Consider the following 21,147-nt stretch of genomic DNA (forward strand, 5'->3'; position numbering starts at 1 on the left):
TTGAGGAATCCCTCATTATTCTGAAGTAACACAGCACGAAGTCTCCATTTCCTGATGAGATTATCCTTATGACTGTCAAGGTGTTCGACTTAATATGAGCTTCAAACTACTTTTATTTAAGTAGGTCACGTTGGTGGTTTCTTCATGGTGCTTCATGCAAATGGCCAAAGTAAATTAGGAAAAATACATTTGGGAAAAAAGTGTGTGGACACTGAGAAAGGAGTGTGGAGATAATCAAAATGAGGTTGGACAAGAATGCTGTGATGGGATTAGGGAAAGGCTGTGTATGAAACATGTCGGGCAGGGAGGATTACATGTTCCACCATCTCTGTCTCTGTGTAATACGTGGATAACTCGGTATTATGGGGAAGGACGACAGAAGATGGTATCAGCCAATCATGTGAACAAAAACATATGCAAGTTTTTTTTGGGGTCCATTCAATTTTTATATTTATCATTTCATTTTCAATTTTGAGCAAATTTGATGTTGTGTGTCTGCATGGTTCATCATTCTGCACACATCTGATTATGCTACATCTTATTTGCCTGCCTTTTGTAGTAGAGATGCTGTATTCATTTTTTTGATGAGCCACAGTGCTTGTTGTGTTTGACTGATCTGTCGTGTCACTTGAAAGCCTGTGAAGGCCCAAGTGGAAGAAGTACTTAAGCAAAATTATTGCAGACATGGATTGGTATCACATTGAAGATGGAGTTCCTGGTTCTAACTCACTTTGCTCACGAATATGACTGAAGTACTTCTTCCACTCAGGTGTTCGTTTGTTGTTTGGGTTATTTGTGCAGTTGGAGGTGGGGCGTGTGGTGGAAGAGGCAGTCATAGCATGACGTAAAATGCTCAGGTTAGGATGTAGCACTGATAGGTTAGGCCAAATGTCATTTCACTTTACACAGATTTTCTTGGAATGTTTTTAATTCTCTCCTTTCTCCTTTGAACCCCAGGTCCAGACATATCAACGCTGAATCAAACGGTAGATATGTGCCGACACTACACAAACCTTTGTCTAAATGGACGCTGCGTACCCACACCAGGGAGCTACCGTTGCGAGTGCAATGTTGGCTTCCAGCAAGATATACGTGGAGTGTGTATTGGTGAGTTTGGTTGGAATCACTGAACGGGCTGAAGGAAATTATTCTTGGGAGAAAAGATGAGCAGATCTGGAAAGCAAGCAGGGCCGAATTAAGACCTTTAGAGGCCCGAAGCACTGAAAACATTATGGTACCCCCATATACATGTAATCCAAAATAAAAACAATACTAAACCGTAAAATAAAATTTTATTTTTCGAAATGAAACAAAACTTACAGTAAGGTTTATTTACAGTAAACACTACGGCATCAGTATTACATTGCATAAAAAAGTGTAAAAAAAAAAATATATATATTCTTGTATTTGCATTTTTTTATTTTATTGTGGGGCCCCCTTTTTGTGAGCCCTGGTTCAGCTGCAACATTTGCACCATGGTCCATTGTAAGTCCGGCACTGGAAAAAAAACTATCTGGGGCCCCTCTTTCCTTGAGGACCTAAGCACGTGCTTATTTTGCTTAATGGTTAATCCAGGGCTGAAAGCAAGGTAAAAAAATAACAGCTGATGGGTCACCGATTGATTATGTATACAAAAGTTGTGGAATTTTGAGGAGATCCTACTCTTTCCTCTATTTTCGTCTTGAAGAATCAAGTCGGTCTACGCTGGCAGGATAGCCTTAGAGGTATGTGCACTCGCCTCTGGGCCATCTAGCCTGGGTTTGAATACTGACGCAGCTATGAACTGTCATCCTTCTGTTTTGCGTGTAGAGCGTAGCATCAATGTATATTCTGTCCCACGGATGGACGTTAATTAAACTGGGCGTCCCATCTGCCAGCATTAGTTGGTGGACGTTGAAGATCCCACGGTGTCCTTTGTGAAGAGTAAGCAAACTGTCGTCTGCACCGTCAACAAATTACAAATCCCTGCTCTATCCTCCAGGGGGCACTGCATCAGTGGCAGAGCCACACCTCCAGCAAATGATGCAACCAGAAGCCATGTGCTGCATACGAAAGGAAAGGTAGATAGATGGAAGTCAATCAACTACATTCAGTCAATCGTTTCATCTAATGAGGATCCAATCAAACGAACTGTTTTCTCTCGCATGTTCTCTCGCTCCTTAAGTGTTGTTGTCATTGCACCCATCCAGGCATGCAAGTGGACAGCATTCTATCACATTCCTGATTTGTTCCTTGTTCATGGTAGAAAGGTTTTGAGGAGTCAGGAGATGTCACCTATTGCAGGATGCCCGCCTCAGTTCACAGGATCTAGTAGTAGTAGCCACAGAATTTATGTGGCTGGTCCCGTTGCATTTATGATCAACAAACATGCAGAAACCCACGATATGAAAAAGGAAGCCTCTTATTCTTGCTCTGGTTGAAAGAGCTCAAAAATGGGATGTTATATATTTCTGAACGGCAAATGAAAAAAAAATTCCGGAGCAACCAACACAGCGGTTTGTTGCCTTAACACTGCCCAGTTTCTACTTTTTTTTTTGTCTGTTTGAAAAAAATAAGAATTTTCCCTTCAGTTTTGGATTAATTTGAAACAACTTAAACTTAATTATGTTTTTCTCTCCAAGGAGTGTTTCAGGGTGGGACAAAAACAGAGACAGCATTAGCCTATTATATATACCACCAGCAGATTTACCCAGTGCTGCATGGGAAGAGAAACGTGAATAAATAACACTTTGCAGCCAAAGGAAATTTGGAAACTATAATACCCTCTGCCACCACCACCAAGTGGTGCGACACGGTGCACATTTACATAGAGAATTTACGCCAATCCCCCACCCCCCACACCCCTGCGTGAGACCTCAGCCACATAGCCTATTTTACCCCAACACAAAGTTGTATTTGTACCCTGAGTTTGGAGTTTGTAACTTAACCCTCTAGAGCCCACTAAATGTTCTGGATGAACAAAAAAACACCCCTGGGGCTCGAGAGGGTTAAAAGATGTGGTTGTGCCTGTAACACATACAAACAAAAAGAGTTTTTTTGCTTTTTATAGGAACAGATATACTGTCTGTGCTCGCTCGCTATCATGTGCAGCCTGTGGTTTCTGGTTGCATAATATTCTGGGGGAACAGCTGTGCCACTGATGCTGCTGTGCCGCTGATGCTGCGGTACCACCGATGCTGCTGTGCCCTCTATTTCCATTCATCCATCAGGACCATACTCTGTGCAGAGCATTTGTGCTGCCAAAGCAGTCTCCTGGGCTATTGGGTACAATCCTGGACAGGTTGTCACTCTGATGCAGGATACTCAAATGGCTCAATCATTCCAGCAAGCTGGTACTCATTTGTGCCAACTTTGGAAGGATGACAGGCTGGGTCAACCCCACCTGGTATTAATTCAACAGCCAAGCAAGATCCCAAGCCCACCACCCTTAGCGTTAAGCCAACACCAGGCGTGTGCGTGCGTGCATATATATATATATATATATATATATATATATATATATATATATATATATATATATATATATATATATATATTATATATATATACATATATTTATTATTATTATTTTTTTCACAAGTCTGTTTCTCAAAAATCTCGTCATTTATTGAACAGTAACAGCTATTCTTAAAACATATGAACATTGAAAGTATTTTGAGAAGGATACCAATTCTTCAACACTCTATTCTTAAATTAACTCTCTCTCAATTGCAAACCTCAAAATCGTTGTTTACCGGAGGTAACAACCTTATTAACCGAAAGCAATTGATAATTTTTCCAACTTCCCCGATTATCAGCTTGGCTCCATTCTTCATTGAGATTTCAACCCTTTCAGCCCAGAACCTCACCAAGCAGTGGGTCCACAACAATGGCTGTGGGTCAACATCAATCGATCCACAACCTCAGCTGTGTCCAGACAGTCAGTCAAACTGGCAATGTTACCTCACTATTCAAACTTTCTTCTTTTAGATTTACTTATAGATGCTTACCTTTCTTACTGAAGGATATAATGTATTATCATATATTCATCGGGCTGGCAGGATTTCCTTGAGGTGTCCAGCCTCAAATCTTGGCTCAGCTATAAACTGTCATCATGTGTTTCACAAGCAGGGTGATTCATCAATGTGTGTGCCATCCCTCGGATGGAGGTTAACGGTAAAGTTGGTAGTTGGTTAAGATCCCACCGTGTCCTTCGTGAAGGGTCGGCGAGCTATCGCCAGCACTCTGAACAAATTTTAAATTCCTTCCATAACCTACAGAGGGCATTGTATCAGTGGCACGGTTCAGCCAATGATGCTACCCCACACCTTTGTACTGTATGCGGAATAAGATGTATTCATGATGTTCATTGCACATTCTATGATACAGAATTGTGTAACATTAAATCATGCACACCTTGTGTTTGAATGTAAATAAGCTGATGATTTTTTTTTTGTTCCAGACCAGCTTGTATTCATTATTGGCCAATACTACAACAGAAAGTTGATGTTTTTGTATTCTCATGGAAAACAGGCTAATAAAATGTTTCATAATACCAGGTGATGTATATGCACAGGGTCGTTGTTGGCACAGTCAATTAAGATTTTTGAACACCTTAATTTTGGCTTTTTATACACAAAAAGATTCTCTCCTAATAATAGTCATTCATATCGATCCTGACCATTGTTGCAAAGATAGTGTCATACTTGTGTGTCATTCAACTCTTTGTTTTCTCCTGACAATAACGGAAAATGATCGAACCAGTAATAGCTTTGAAATTAATTAAAATAAACGATTTCTAAAAATGCATCCTCGATCATGATTTGTACATGTGCTAGCTCCTTCCTTCCTATTCTGTATATAACATGTATATGGCCCCTTAAGTGCAATAAAATAAAGGAAATTTAATTTTCCCTGGAATATTGTCAAAAGGCACTTTATCCCATTTTCTTTCCCCACGATGTTCCAGATGTTGATGAATGTACATGCAGCCCTTGTGTACATGGAGATTGTGTGAACATTCCTGGCACCTTCCAGTGCCGCTGCCATGTTGGCTTTCAAAGTACTCTCACAAAGCAGGCGTGTATCGGTAAGTGCGAGGAGCAAAGAGATGCGCCCCAGTTTGAGGCCGAGAATTGAACAATGGATTATTCAAGTTTGTCTTTTTTTTCATCACACTTTCCTTCCTGATAGTTTATCTTCTTGATTAATTACTTCTCCCCTTCTTCCTGTCCAGCATTGCTATCATTTGCATTTCCCGAACCGGGCTGGCATGTGCACTGATTTAAAGACTGCCTAAGCCCAAATGATTACTTCATGCAGAATGAACTGCAGTTGAGGAACATTTAATTGGGCATATTGAGGCCTCCTATTGAGGAGTTTTGAAACTGTTCCATATTCACTGGAGGAATTTTAGAATAGGCATTTGGGAATATGGGAAGGGTGATGTTTTTGTCTGGCAGCTGAGTGACATCAACTTTCCTTATGTTCCTGCATTTCCCCCCTACACTTGGGGTATCCGTCATGTTTGTCTCGCTGATTCATGTTTTCATTGGGCCAAGGAGAAACGCAGAGTGAAACACGTTTCTGCCGTGCTGCCTCCAATGTCCGCAGTGTTCTCTTCCTGCAATTGCAGAATTCTACGGTTTAATAACGTTTCACTGATTTGCAACAGGGAATGTGACAAGGAAAGGAAGCAAAAGTTGTAATGATTTTTATTTGTTTAGATTTTAGGCCACAATAAATATCAAAATGTCTGCTTTGCTCTCATCTCTCCTAACAAGCCTGGTGTTGGTTTCACGGTTAAGGTGGCTGGCTTAAGATCAAAGGGTCTTGAGTTTGAGTCCCTGTCAGCTGTTGAATTAACACCAGGTGGGGTTGACTTAGCCTGTCATCCTTCCGAGGTTGGCAGAATGTGTTCCAGTGTACTAGTGATAGAGGGCACTGCATCAGCAGCACAGCTGTGACCCCAGAAAATGATGCAACCCCAGCCACAGGTTTCACATCTATCTATCCATCCATCCATCCATCCATTGGGACCATACTCTGTGCAGAGCGTTGGTGCTGACGAAGCAGTCTCCTTGGCTATTGGGCACAATCCTGAACAGGTTACCACTCCGACACAGGATACCAGCAAGCTGGCACTCATTTTGCCGACCTCAGAAGGATGACAGGCAGAGTCAACCCTACCTGGTATTAATTCAACAGCCAAGTGGGATTTTAACTCAGGTTCCTAGGATCCCAAGCCCACCACCCTAACTATCAAGCCAACACCAGGCAAAGCCTGCACATGATCGCTAGCTATCTCTCCTAACATGGTTTGAGTATCATACTAATGTGGCCGTTATAATGTACAAGTGACTCAGCTTGCATTCAACATAATGACCAAAAACAAAATGTCTGTATTGCTTAGTGTTAACCTCACAGTCAATAAGGAGGTATAATTGAATGTTTCAATCACAATGAAATTTTAAATTTCTTTATCACAAGTGTCTGTCTCAATTGGTGAATACAGGTTTCCTTGTAATTGGCAAACAAAAGGCCGTCAGAGTGGCAGGATGGCTTAAGAGTATACACACTCGTCTCTGAGCTCTCTGGCCTAGGTTTGAATCCCAAACCAGCTATAAGCTCTCATCTTGGTTTTTCACATGTCGGGCAATTCATCAATGTGTGTACTGTCCCTGGGATCGACGTTAAATTGGGTGTCCTGTCTGCTTGCATTTATTACCCTGTGAATGCGAAGCGAAAAGCAGTGTGAAGTAATTGGTTCACTTCTGTCTGTCTCTCTGTTCTGTCTACAAATGTCAATTTATGATTGATGAACAACCTAATTTCAATTTAGTGTTATATTTTGAACATGAATCAGAAAACAAACCTGTAGTTTTGCAGTACCTTGGCTCTGATTTCATCCCGATCGCACATGCATAGAGGAGTGCGATAATTTTTTTTACTCTGTCTGCTTGTCTAGCAATCAAACAAAATTGAGAATCATTCCAAAAAGGAAACCTACTGTTTTAAGGAAGTCATGAAGGAGTTTTTCCCAGTGGTTTGTTTTTTACTCTCCACCCCCTCTCTCAGAGAGAGAGAGAGGAGAGAGAAGAGAGAATGGGGAGGGCAGTGGAGTGGGAGGAGGGAGTTAGAGGGGGGGAGAGAGAGAGAGAGAGAGAGAGAGAGAGAGAGAGAGAGAGAGAGAGAGAGAGAGAGATGAAGGGGGAGTGGGGGTGAGGTGGTGTGAGAGGGGCGAGAGGGGTGAGGAAGGGGGATAGATAGAGAGAGAGGAGGGGGAGAGAGAGAAGGGAGAGTAAAGATGGGAGATGGAGAGAGAGAGGAGGAGTGGGGGAATGAGGACCGTGGGAGAGAGAGGAGGAGTGGGGGAGCGAGGAGGGGGGAGAGCGAGGAGGTGTGAGGAAATGAGTAGGGGGGGGGTAAGGGAAGGCAGCATGAGGTGAAGGGAAGGCAGTGTGCAGTGAGGGGAAGGGAAGGCAGCATGAGGGGAGGGGAATGAAAGGCAGTGTGAAGGGATGGAAAGTGAAGGCAACAAGAGGGGAAGGGAAGGCAGTGTATCAGGGCGAAAGTGCTTTCAGTTGTCGATTGCAAAACGAACTTGTTGCAGACTTTGGTTTCTTTGAGTCTGCGTTCTCAACTGTCACTTATCGGTACTCTCTCTGATGTTTGGTTTTCAAATGTTTTAGCATATTAGACTTATTACAGTAATGAGCAAGGTCTATTGAACAAAGTGAGCATGCAACTTTGGACTGTCTTTTTAACCTTCCTGAAATAGTGCCAAACTGCACTTCTGGACCTTTTGAACGACATGTTGTCAAAACTTTATCACTTGACATATTGCCTTCCTGTCTGTCAGCAAATCAATCAGCATGCTTTATCAGTCAACTCTAAATGCCTTGCTATTCCTATAAATGGAGCATGCCCTTGGGGTGTGTTTAGTTTGCAAGTGACTTGCTTTTGCTCCCAAATTGCATACGGGATGTCCCAGAGGAATTTTGCCTTTCAATTCATACATTACCTGGCCAAGGGTAACCAGAACATGCACAACAGGGTTGAAACAAATTTCCTCGGAAAATACCGCTTCTTTCTATGAAGTAGGAATAATTCGGAATTGACGTTGATTCTGGTTCACCTCTCAATTCCATTTAATTTCCATGGTTGGAATAGAGTACTTTGGAGTCGATCTGCCCACCACTATTAAGCACTCAAGCAAGCACTCCGATCAAATGGTTGATAAGGAACGGCTGGCTGGGTCATACTAAACACCGTCCAGAGACGACTGGAGACATCCAGAGTATCAAACAATGTGCGAATTGGACAAATGAACACTTTTTTCAGCAGTCTGAACTGCTGCTAAGTTCAATTCCCAAGTTTAAATTCTGAAATTCGGCTCAGGTGAAGAGATTCTAGATTATCGCATTTCAGCTGTAATGCTTATAAATGTCCAAAGAGTTTTCTTTTTAAGGAGGGGGGAAGGCGTTTTGGGAGAAGGTGGGTGGGGTGTGAGGAGGTGGGTAGGGGTTTGGGAGAAGGTAAGCATGAGGGGAGGGAAAGGGAAACTTGTGGTGGACTGTCAATTACGATTCGTATTGTCTTATCAAAACGATTCTGCGTCGAATAACACTGAAGATGGAAACAAAATAATGTCTGAAATACATTTTCTACCGGTTATACCACAAACAATGCAAGGAGCCAAACACCACCTAGAGACATCTGTCCAGAAATAACCGTCCGCACACCGGAAATAACCACGGTCCGGAAGCAACCACCTTCCGGAAATAATCACTGTGCAGACACATCCAGATTATCAAATAATGTGCGAATACAACTCTCTGGATGTTTATAAACATTACAGCTGAAATTCAATAAGCTCTAGACTCTAGAGTCTCTTAACCTGAGCCAAATTTCAAAATTTTATTGCGGACTTGACCTTAGCAGCAGTTTCGACTGCTAAAAAAAAAAGAAAGAAGTTAATTTGTCCAATTGGCACTCCGGACTTCTCCAGTGATCTCCAGACAGTGTTTAATATGACCGTGCTGGCTTGGCAAACAATTAGTGATCAGTTATAACAGACCTCACCCAGAGACACCTGGAATGTTAAACAATGTCCGAAATGGACAAATTAATACTTTTTTTTAGCAGTTGGACCTGCTGCTGAGGTCAATTCTGCAGTTTAAAATTTGAAATTCAGCTCAGATTGGGACATTCTCGAGTTTGTCGCATGCGTAAATGAAATAAAGCCATGAACACTGACGTCTCTGGGCACTTGTAAGCATTGCGATGTATCCAGCAATTCGTATGTATGATGTTTAGGTATTTGATATGAGTGAGGAAAGTGAAAAATAAACTGAATGAGCATTTTATTGTTGAGAAACCGTTGCGACCTGTTCGAAGTCGAGACATTGTTGAGCAAGCCAAGCAAAATGGTGAATTAAGACCCAGCAAGCTGACAGAGGACTGACTCGGATACTGACCAAGGATGATGTCTTGACAAAGGATAATTAAATAAGGCTGTTAATTATCTTCAAAAGGGGTGTTTAAATTAACTCAAACACCCAATAATTATCATTCATACACTACCTTGGAATTCCCTTAGTATGTGTTGGGTAGTCACCTTAGGGTTTCCTTCCCTTTAGTGTACGTATGTTGTTCGTGGTGCCGAACCTAGCTCGTTCTCTCATGACTACAATCCAAGGTTTGCACTTCACAAGTATGAACGAGTGTACAGATCAACTACCAATCAAATGAATCTTTGTCAGTTGGGGTCTGTGACTTCTGAGTGATGTTACAGTTACCACATCAACAGCATAATGTTTTTGAAACTTGTATTTATGATAAGCAGATACAAAGTCAAATGAGGGAGTCCACCATTTACATACAATGTTCAACTCGGATTCCCACATCGAGTTGTTTCCGTCCAGTGTCCCTGTTCTGCCGGCTCAACTCACGCATGTTCACCTTGTCCGTCGGGGCTGTCGAATGATCGAGTCCTGTCATGTCATTCTCTCTCATACGCTGGCCCATTCAGGATGATTGAAGAGCTCAAAGGAATTCTTTCCTGACACACAATCTTAATGACTTTTAATCAACCTGATTATCATCTGCTCCACGCATTAGCAACTACTCTGGACATCAACACCTCATTCACTCATCAGAGTTAAATCGAGCACAGGGACGATCGATATGCGTGTCTCGTCACACGTCACCCGTCTCGCTACACTTCCCTCTGGCGGGTTTATGTCGTAACAAAGAATGATCCCGTACCTTCCAGCAAATATGATTCTCATCTATACTGAAAGTTTCGTCTCACAACATTCCAGCATTTTCACAAATCTCACCAGGCAGGTTACAATACAATACTGCCATCCACAATCAAAATTAGCTCATTAAATCAAGCGGTTTATAATACAATTCACCGATTCATGCAACAACAAACTTATAACATGCTACCGTCAATTTTAATCGTTCATTTATAGGCATTTACTAATGCTTATCCACAAATACCACAACCAATGCTTACTAGCCATATCGTCTAGCTTTTCACTGACAGTATGCTTACAAAGTTTGGGGCGGCTAGTTTTCATGTTTTTAGAGTTATGGAGGACATACTGATGGACTGACAGGCTGAGGAACTGATGGACTGACACACACTGACATTTATTATTATAGATGATCTGCCCTTATCGTGTGACATTCTTGTGGCAGGTGTAAAGTCGACTTTGATTAAGCGAAAGTTCATCCAAACTTGATTGTAAATCATGTTTATGGTGTTGCCTTTGCAGACATTGATGAATGCATCCAGAATGGGCAGCTTTGCAGTAAGGGGCGTTGTGCCAACACTGAAGGAAGTTTCCAATGCATCTGCAACGCTGGTTTTGAACTCACGTCTGATGGAAAGAACTGTGTTGGTGAGGCTTTCTCAGCTGCTCGCCTTTGTAAATTGATGGATATCGTAGTTATTCGGATGCTCAATGAGTTTGATCCCAAAAGGCAGTTTCATTTAATTTGCTAAAACCCCAACTTTGAGTGTGTGGGGTAGGAGGTAGGTGTGGGGGGTGTTAAATGGCGCAACATACCGTCTTCTGAATAGGAATGTAAAGTAGGCTGTCCTGTTTGCCTTAAAGATATAATATGAGTTCCCTTACAAGGAGCTTCAACACAGGAGGAGGCCATTTAGTCAAGTGGCTTAGAGTCATATTTAGAAATTACCGTTACTTGGCAGATGAAAGCACCAAATTTGGCATGATATTTCTATAGAACCTATAGATTGATTTCAGGGTGGATACCACCTTCAACGCCTTACGGAAGTCACGTGACACATGGAAATCCAAGATGGCCGACAATCAGACACCAATGCACAGTCTGGAGAGACATAACAGGCATAGCCAATCCAAAATCAGTCTCAAAATGTAATTTTTTTTTTTGGATGATTTCCCAGAACTTGCTTCACTGGACAACCGCCCCTGTGCAGATGAATCGGTGATAACCTCTCTGTATGTGCTGGAGGAAACTGGCAGAAAGCAGTTCAAGAACTATGTGAAATGTGTTCTTGAGGAACTGTACCCATTCTATTCATGATACTGTCAAGAAGAATTCATTAGCTTTGTTCAGAAAACCTCAGAAAAACGAAGTGTCAAAGCAAGGGAAGAAAATGAAGGTGTTACAAAACAATGTAGCTCTGTTTGGTCAGCCTTGCATTGCTATGCAAAACAGGGAATCTGATTTGGAAGAGTTTTTTGCCCATGAGATGCAGTCATTCCCACCCTCACCATCAGATTTTGGAAAGCTTCATCTACTGGGCAGTAAATCAGACTTACTGAAATGTATTGAGCCATCTGATGAAATGGACCCACGAGGAATATTTGACTGTAAGGTACTGGATGGAGCTGTTATTGTTCACTGCCTTCCAACTAATGGAATTTCTACCTTCAGTGAGTATGCTGACAAAGTATTTATTCCTCATTTACAGAAGCATCTACAAGATACAAGGAGGATTGACATAGTTTGGGGGACATATATTTCAGACAGTTTGAAAGAATCTACTCGAGAAAATTGAGGAAATGGTATTCGCAGGAAGGTGTCAGATCAGGCAAAGCTACCCGGGAATTGCTTTGGCTTTTTACTTGATTCAGAGAATAAAAAGGAGGTTTTCAGCTTTCTAACTGGCAAGGTTGCACAGTTCAGGCATCCAGAAGGAACATCTCTCCATATCACATCGGATCAGTCTGTTTTGTCGCTACGGTCATCCTTACAAATGGGGAAATGTGGACACATGGATTGTTTTTCACATACTTCATGGTGCTCTAAAGCAAGGCAGCAAAAGTGTTTTAGTACACACTGTAGATACTGATGTTATCGTCTTGTTGGCCAATTCCACTGTTTTACAAGGACACAGCCTTTCGTGGATGTCTGGGTTGTCTTTGGTATGGGCAGTAATTACAAATACTATAGCATAAACTCTATCAGCGCTAATCTTGGACCAGAAAAATCAGTTGCACTGCCTGTCTTCCACGCAATATCTGGTTGCGACACTACATCTGCCTTCTGGGGAAAGGGGAAAAAAGTCAGTGAGGCAGGCGTGGCACATATATCAAGATGTAACAGAAACTTTCGTCCATATTGCAGAACATCAATTTCTGCAACTTGACACTGATTCCAATAACTTCCAACTCCTTGAGAGACTTCTTGTTGTCCTGTATGATAAAAGCAGTCCACTGACCTCTGTTATAATGAAATAAGACAGGATTTATTATGTCAGATAAATCTTTCAATGGATCGTTTACCACCTACTCAGAATGCGTTGCTTCCACATCTTCGACGAGGGATATACTAGGCAAGAATCTGGACAACCAGCACAGAAACTCAACAAGTGTTTCCTTCCCCACAAGATTTTGGATGGGTTAAGGAGTCTTGAATATGGTTGCCTGTTTGGATGACAATTCCTGAGGTCTCTAAGGCTTGCAGAGAATTAATCAGATGTTCATGCAAAAGGGACTGCATTACATGTAAATGTTCCAAATCTAACCTGGATTGCTCACCGCTTTGCCAATGTAGATGTATGAAATTGCCTGAACTCTAAAAGACAGATACGTGTAAAAAGTACATTACTGCATTAAAAGTACATTAGGGTATTCATATACAGGTTTGTAGGAATCAGAAATACTGTATTATTTCCTCCTAAAACAACCTCATGAAAAGCAACACGCAAAATACTCCAAACTGTGAGAAATATATATTCTGACCTGAAAAACATGGCCGCCATCTTGAATTTGGCCATGATTTTTGTTTCTATCAACATTAAAATGTTTAAAATTATAATCTTTATGGTCCTATGTCCTATAATCTTTATTTTGTGCCGTAAAATGTTCTACTTAGCCATACAAAGAGGGTCAATCGTCAATAGTCTGGTATTTTATCAGATGTGGTGTGATCAAGGCAGCCATCTTGGAATTAGACTGAAGTGGAAGTCGTTCAGCATGGTACCCACCCTCGATTTTGAAGTTATGTTGAACCCTAAGTCCATGCAAAATTTGATGCTTTTATGTGGTTAGTAAATGTAATTTCACCTCGCCACCTGATGAACAAGGACCATGAAGCTTGTGTCATGGTTGCCAACCTACAGTTGTTTTCCATGCTCTATCTTCGAGCAAGGAAGCAGCACATGCCATTTTAAAAAAGTGTTTGGTATGATTCGGCCGAGGTTTGAATCACCGACCTCCCATATTCAGAGCGGACATTCTGACCATAATGCCACCGAGTGTGGAATTCACGATCCTGCTGTTGTAGCTTTTAAGGATTCCATGGTTCCTTTAGTAGGTGATTGTGTGCCTCACTAAAATTTCTGCTCGAGGTTAGGCATATAATTAGCACTGCCTGCACTATGAGATATGATACAAGCATGATAAACCAAATGCTCTGTACCTGTACCTTAATTACTTTTTGATGCTTTTGTGAAATAACCATATTTGGTAAGCAGTTGAACTACATAGAACAACAGAGTTGATGCAAAGTAAGATGAAGGTAGAAGGACTGCTTAAGAAGATTATTGAGGCCTTCCCAAAACATAATCAAATGTCAATGTTTTCCTCCACAGATCAGGACGAGTGTGCAACAACCAACATGTGTTTGAATGGCATGTGCATTAATGAAGACGGCAGCTTCAAATGCATCTGCAAGCCGGGATTTGTACTTGCACCAAGCGGTCGATATTGCATCGGTGTGGCATCCATATAAACATCTTTACAATAGCCATATTTTTCTTCAGTTAGAAACTCCAAAAATAGCAGAGAGCTTCCAAGCTTCCGATTAAAGACTCACAAACCATATCGCTGTAATTTTTTTCTGTCTATTTGCAAAGAGTTTTTGTTGCATTTTGTGATTAAATGCAGCATAAAATTTGTACCTTACAGTAGAGTATACACATCTTGGTTATACCAGGGCATATGCGGTCTGCTAGTAACCCCCTTCTGGTGAAACTCCAAAGATCCAGGCTGACTGTTCACTTCCACTCATCTATTCCTCTTTTCTTTCACCTGTGGATCCAACTTGCTTTGTCTGTTCAGTCCCATTCTTCCCTCCAGGACTTTGAAATGGCTGTTCACCATGGCCTCAGATCATCCCCCATTCATACTCATGATCTTTTCTATCCACATTAACACTCTCCAAGCCCACCCCTTCCTTTACAGATTATATTGTTTCATCTCCAGTTCTTCCCTTCTTCTTCCTGCTGTGTTTGAGCTTGTATCCAGTTTGTTTACTCGCTGTGTCCTCCTCCCCCTCCCCTTGCTCTCATTCTTCCTCTTACCCTTTCTTCTGCTAAGTGTCCCTCTGTTAGGTCCCTCGACCCTGTCTCGTTGGTGCTTTTCCCCACTTTCCTCTGTGCCCTGTTCTGTTCAGTGTTCTAACTCTTCCATGAGTCTCGACTTTGTATACAAAAGAGAAAAATCCTACTTTTTCCCGCAATCTCACACTCAATGTAAGCTTCGTTTTCATGCGTCATTTGCTACCTGTCTGAATTCAGGTTACATCATGGTGATGGAATTAACATTTACATTTTCTTTACACCTGTTTAAGCAGTGCCCATGCTTTAACACCAATTGCTCTTTGATGACGCTGGAAATGCAAGCATGCACATTGTTATACATTTCTAATGCACATTGACTCAATAATTCTTAAAACAACATCTCGAATTTTCCTGTTCCTTTTTATTTTTAATCATTTGTAGTTTTCTGAGCCCTTTCAAATACAAAATGCTATATTTTTTCTGGCTTTGTAGAGGTTTTTTGGATCCCGGCGATTGTCTGAGCTACTTTTCCATTCTTGTTAGTCCCACTGTTTTAACAGGATGTTGATTTGGTTTTAAAACCTGTTCGTGGTGGCTTTGATTTTGTACCTATGCCTTTTTTGATTTTTTTTTTCCCGACAGATGTAGATGAGTGTTCCACACCTGGGATCTGCATGAATGGCCGCTGTGTCAACTCGGAAGGGTCCTTCCAGTGTGAATGTTCACCTGGCCTTGTCATCAGCATGGATGGGCGCGTGTGTGTGGGTGTGCCACGCATTCACACTTTGCCGATGTCACATATCTTAACTTTGGCCAGACGTGATGGAATTAAACATGCATGGGCTGTCTAAAATATGTCGAATGTTGAATGCGTATTGTTTGAACAACCTAACTACCTGGCTCAAGTTCAATGACAATGCTTTGCTCACATGCACTTTTCCACCACAGACACGCACATGCGTAGTACGTGCTATGGGGGCATCAAAAAGGGAGTGTGCCAGCGTCCTTTCCCTGGAGCCGTGACAAAGTCAGAGTGTTGTTGTGCCAACACAGATTATAGCTTTGGAGAACCCTGTCGGCCGTGTCCTGGGAAAAACTCAGGTACCTCTGCTTGCCTTAACCAACACTTAACCTTAATTCCAACTTACTCTCCATTTGGTTTGCAGGACAACTTCAGTTGCTAGAACCAGAAGCACCCACTCCCTACGGGAGCCATCAAGGGGGTCATGTTATTATATCTACTAGAAGCACCTGCTCCCTATGGGAGCCGTCAAGGGGTCATGTTATTATATTTATGCCTATTTTACTCCAAGGGGTCCCAGGATTACACACCCAAAAAATGGTTGCGATCGGTTCAGCTATTTTTGCGGTACCTAGGAACAGACAGACAGACAGACTGTGAATAAAAGTAAGATGGTCACCATTTTGCTTTCTCGGGTGAGCTTGATCCCTGACAGTCAAATTGAATTAAACCCTGCTATTCTGGTCAAGTGCAAGCAAAATGGTGATGCATTTTGGAGCATGCTGTTCTTTGAGCACAAATATAAAGATGGTGATTCCATCTGCGTTTCAGTTGTGGACATCAAAATCCCATACTATCTCTCTGAGGCCTAAGCGAATAGGCCGCTTCTGTGCTTGGACCCTGGCAAAATTCTACGGTCATTGTGTAATAACTGTATACCGTATCTCATCTTACTATAATTCACCGTCTGTCTGTCTGTCTGCTCCCAGGTACCGCAAAAACAGCTGAACCAATCGCAACCATTTTTTGGGTGTGTAATCCTGGGGCCCCTTGGAGTAAAATAGGCATAAACATAATAACATGACCCCCTTGACGGCTCCCGTAGGGAGCGGGTGCTTCGAGTATTATCATATGCCTCTTCATCAAAGCTGTGAATCGCTGTTTACAACACTTATGTAAAGTGCTATCGTTTTCAAATTAGGAGCTTGGAGGGATTTTCATGCACTCTGTGATACGATTTTCCATGATGTACTCTTACGGATGAATTTTAAAATATCAAAATATGAATTCGGTTTTGAGGATCGGATATCGCCCGGAGTAAATATGTGTTGAAATCTGATATGCTTTTATTGACTTTATGCGAGCAAGGCTATGTATGTTCCCTCCTTCTCCATACATACGCAATAAAATGTGTAATTTCCAAAGCATTAAACATATTGTTGCGAATTCGCGCCCGCCGGCGTGCGATCGACCGCGTGTAGCCAAAAGTGGCCGCCTCGCCCACCGGAACGGACAATTCAGTCGTGATCCTCCGGGAACAACCGCCCGGAGCCAGTCACGGGTGGGGGTTTAACCTCACCACGATCGTGCCAATTGCCCACCCACGCAGGATAGGAGGATAGGGTTGCTCGCCAAATTCGACCTTCCTAAGTACCTGCGCGAGTGGTCGACCGGGCGATCGTACCTCGCCGCAGGTTGACTTCGGACACGAACCGCTGAAGCGGTTCGTTCCGTGCTGCAGAGATAACCGAGCGGAGTTATCGTCGATCTCGACGGTTCCGATTAATTACTGGGCGTTTTAAACCCACTATTAATCCCTTACGTGTGATGCAAGATGGAGATTCAATAAAAGGAAGGAGACGAAGCAAAGCGGGAAACAGTTCAACAGGTAATGCACATTTATTTACACACACACACAAGCACGTATATACAGCCATACAGTCAAGACAAAATGCAACAAAAGCAAATGCAATACGATGCAGAGCGACAACCGAATAAAAGGGGCAATGTACAGGCACAGACACTTAGGCAGTTCTACTTATTGGACACGGCGCCACAGCATGCACTCAACCCGAAAGAAAAGAAAGCCACCCTCACAGGCAAGGAGGCAGACAGGTCCGTAGACCAAATGTACGTGGATCCTGGAGGATCGGCCAGGTCCACGAGACCGGGAAGGTCTTACCCGCGGCAGGCAAGCCGCAATGTTTGCGCAGCTGCGCCCGACTCTGTGCCCATGGCGTGGTCGGCGAGTCCTCTCCGGCGTGCTCCGTGCGAGCGGTTTTGTTGGCACCACGTTTAGGGTGGGGGAGGAACGGGCTCCCCCCCCGGCACTATCTTAGCGCGGATGGGGGGGAGGGGGAATTGCTGATGCTCAGGGAGAGGGGAATGGCTGGCTGGCTTGGACCCCGCGACGAGACGAGCGACCCCCACACCACAACCTGGTTGCCGACCGTCGTCTTCCCTTGACTCGAACTTGAACTCGACCAGTCGCCTGCTACCGAACCGTGCGAATTCCAACTCCGCACGCGAGTCGCCTTGCGCTCGCATCTTTATAGGCCTCAGGAGGAGCCTATATGCAAATATTCGGATCAAAACGCGATTAGAGGCGGGGCCACGTCACTCTCTGTTCAGCCATTGGTCGGGCAAAAAGGGGGCGTGAAGCCTTTTTGATCCGAATTCTGCTCGTGAAGAATCCACGTTCATCGCGCTTGGAGGCAGGGCCATACCGCCCGACGCTTGCCCATTGGACGGAGAAAAAGGGGCGTGAAGCCTTTTGGATCCGAATTTCTCCCTCGGAAAGGCCGCCATTCGCGCTCGCGGCTCGATGCGTTTGGCATCAATCGCCGAACGGGCCCTAGACAGCCCAACATTCAGTGTTCACAGGTGGTGCGGTTGCTGGTTGTGAAGGAGAAAGGCGAAGGTGGTGGAGTTGTTCGGGGGCGTTGTTGAGCGTCGTTAGAGAATGGCGGGTGAGGCGATGCTTGCGGGGTTGGGTTGTGGAGGTGAAGGTAGTGGCGGTTTGGTGGAGTTGTTCGGGGGCGTTGTTGATGGTGACGATTTGGTTGTTGAGGTGGTGTTTGAGTTGTTGGCGGCTTAATAGTCGAAAATAACAATAGAGAAAGAAAAACGGCTAACTCAAAGCGTCGCAGCCCAGATGAATCACATATTCCCTCTATACAACGGGTTTGGGCTAACTACACATGAACTTCCCGATATATCTCACCTGAGAACTCTTCATGGTCTAATGCGAATTTCCACAACCGTAACAATATTTTTACACTGTTTGGAGAATTATATTAAGTGAACAAAAACTTTAGGCATGTGCCAAAATTAACCAGCTTCATTGAGCTGAATGACAATGCATTCACTGTTTGACCTCACACCCTGTACCCCAGAGGGACAGCCTATCCAGAGCATCTGCCAGATCTGTGTCTTTATTTTCGGAGGTTTCGCAAGGTGCTCTATGGGGAATCAAAACAAATCTGGTGAAAAACGGACCTTAAAAAAAGTTATATCGTTTGTGCGGACCCTGAACCGATGTACCATGTGACACATGCACAGATGAGCTGGCAAACAGCTTCAGCCACTTGCCAAGCATCCGTTGTCAATAGCGGTACTGCGCTACGTCATTCTGAGTGAATTATTCACTCACTGCAGATGCTTTTGCCATGCCACATCATTCAGAGCGAGTGGTTCGTACTCCATCACCCTGAGCGAGTGGTTTGTGGTCTGTCATCCTGAGCGAGTGGTTCATGCTCCATCACCCTGAGCGGGTTGTTCGTGCTCCATCACCCTGAGCGAGTGGTTTGTGCTCCATCACCCTGAGCGAGTGGTTTGTGCTCCATCACCCTGAGCGAGTGGTTTGTACTCCATTACCCTGTGCGAGTGGTTCGTGCTCCATCATCCTGAGCGAGTTGTTCGTACTCCATCACCCTGAGCGAGTGGTTTGTGCTCCATCACCCTGAGCGAGTGGTTTGTGCTCCATCACCCTGAGCGAGTGGTTTGTACTCCATTACCCTGTGCGAGTGGTTCGTGCTCCATCACCCTGAGCGAGTTGTTCGTACTCCATCACCCTGAGCGAGTGGTTTGTGGTCTGTCGCCCTGAGCGAGTGGTTCGTGCTCCGTCATCCTGAGCGAGTGGTTCGTGCTCCGTCATCCTGAGCGAGTGGTTCGTGCTCCATCACCCTGAGCGAGTGGTTCGTGCTCCATCACCCTGAGCGAGTGGTTCGTGCTCCATCACCCTGAGCGAGTGGTTCGTGCTCCATCACCCTGAGCGAGTGGTTCGTGCTCCATCACCCTGAGCGAGTGGTTCGTGCTCCATCACCCTGAGCGAGTGGTTCGTGCTCCATCACCCTGAGCGAGTGGTTCGTGCTCCATCACCCTGAGCGAGTGGTTCGTGCTCCATCACCCTGAGCGAGTGGTTCGTGCTCCATCACCCTGAGCGAGTGGTTCGTGCTCCATCACCCTGAGCGAGTGGTTCGTGCTCCATCACCCTGAGCGAGTGGTTCGTGCTCCATCACCCTGAGCGAGTGGTTCGTGCTCCGTCACCCTGAGCGAGTGGTTCGTGCTCCGTCACCCTGAGCGAGTGGTTCGTGCTCAGTCATCCTGAGCGAGTGGTTCGTGCTCCGTCATCCTGAGCGAGTGGTTCGTGCTCCATCACCCTGAGCGAGTGGTTCGTGCTCCATCATCCTGAGCGAGTGGTTCGTGCTCCATCACCCTGAGCGATTGGTTCGTGCTCCATCACCCTGAGCGATTGGTTCGTGCTCCATCACCCTGAGCGAGTGGTTCGTGCTCCATCACCCTGAGCGAGTGGTTCGTGCTCAGTCACCCTGAGCGAGTGGTTCGTGCTCCGTCACCCTGAGCGAGTGGTTCGTGCTCAGTCATCCTGAGCGAGTGGTTCGTGCTCCGTCATCCTGAGCGAGTGGTTCGTGCTCCATCACCCTGAGCGAGTGGTTCGTGCTCCATCACCCTGAGCGAGTGGTTCGTGCTCCATCACCCTGAGCGAGTGGTTCGTGCTCCATCACCCTGAGCGAGTGGTTCGTGCTCCATCACCCTGAGCGAGTGGTTCGTGCTCCATCATCCTGAGCGAGTGGTTCGTGCTCCATCATCCTGAGCGAGTGGTTCGTGCTCCATCACCCTGAGCGAGTGGTTAGTGCTCCATCACCCTGAGCGATTGGTTCGTGCTCCATCACCCTGAGCGATTGGTTCGTGCTCCATCACCCTGAGCGATTGGTTCGTGCTCCATCACCCTGAGCGATTGGTTCGTGCTCCATCACCCTGAGCGATTGGTTCGTGCTCCATCACCCTGAGCGATTGGTTCGTGCTCCATCACCCTGAGCGATTGGTTCGTGCTCCATCACCCTGAGCGATTGGTTCGTGCTCCATCACCCTGAGCGATTGGTTCGTGCTCCATCACCCTGAGCGATTGGTTCGTGCTCCATCACCCTGAGCGATTGGTTCGTGCTCCATCACCCTGAGCGATTGGTTCGTGCTCCATCACCCTGAGCGATTGGTTCGTGCTCCATCACCCTGAGCGATTGGTTCGTGCTCCATCACCCTGAGCGATTGGTTCGTGCTCCATCACCCTGAGCGATTGGTTCGTGCTCCATCACCCTGAGCGATTGGTTCGTGCTCCATC

General features: G+C 44.5%; 1 protein-coding gene across 1 annotated transcript in view; it reads left to right on the forward strand.

Moving 5' to 3' along the window:
• LOC147030806 (fibrillin-2-like) overlaps positions 1-21,147 on the forward strand; it is a 332,975-nt gene that overhangs the window by 197,748 nt on the left and 114,080 nt on the right. The window contains exons 11-16 of the mRNA XM_085875239.1: positions 958-1,107; positions 4,949-5,068; positions 10,767-10,892; positions 14,078-14,200; positions 15,410-15,532; positions 15,716-15,868. Of these exons, the coding sequence (XP_085731365.1) occupies positions 958-1,107; positions 4,949-5,068; positions 10,767-10,892; positions 14,078-14,200; positions 15,410-15,532; positions 15,716-15,868 (795 nt within the window). The remainder of the gene's footprint in view (positions 1-957; positions 1,108-4,948; positions 5,069-10,766; positions 10,893-14,077; positions 14,201-15,409; positions 15,533-15,715; positions 15,869-21,147) is intronic.

Source organism: Eptatretus burgeri, chromosome 3 (genome assembly GCF_056783735.1).
Source record: "Eptatretus burgeri isolate ZD-2024b chromosome 3, Ebu_testis_v1, whole genome shotgun sequence".
NCBI classification, from domain to species: Eukaryota; Metazoa; Chordata; class Myxini; order Myxiniformes; family Myxinidae; genus Eptatretus; species Eptatretus burgeri.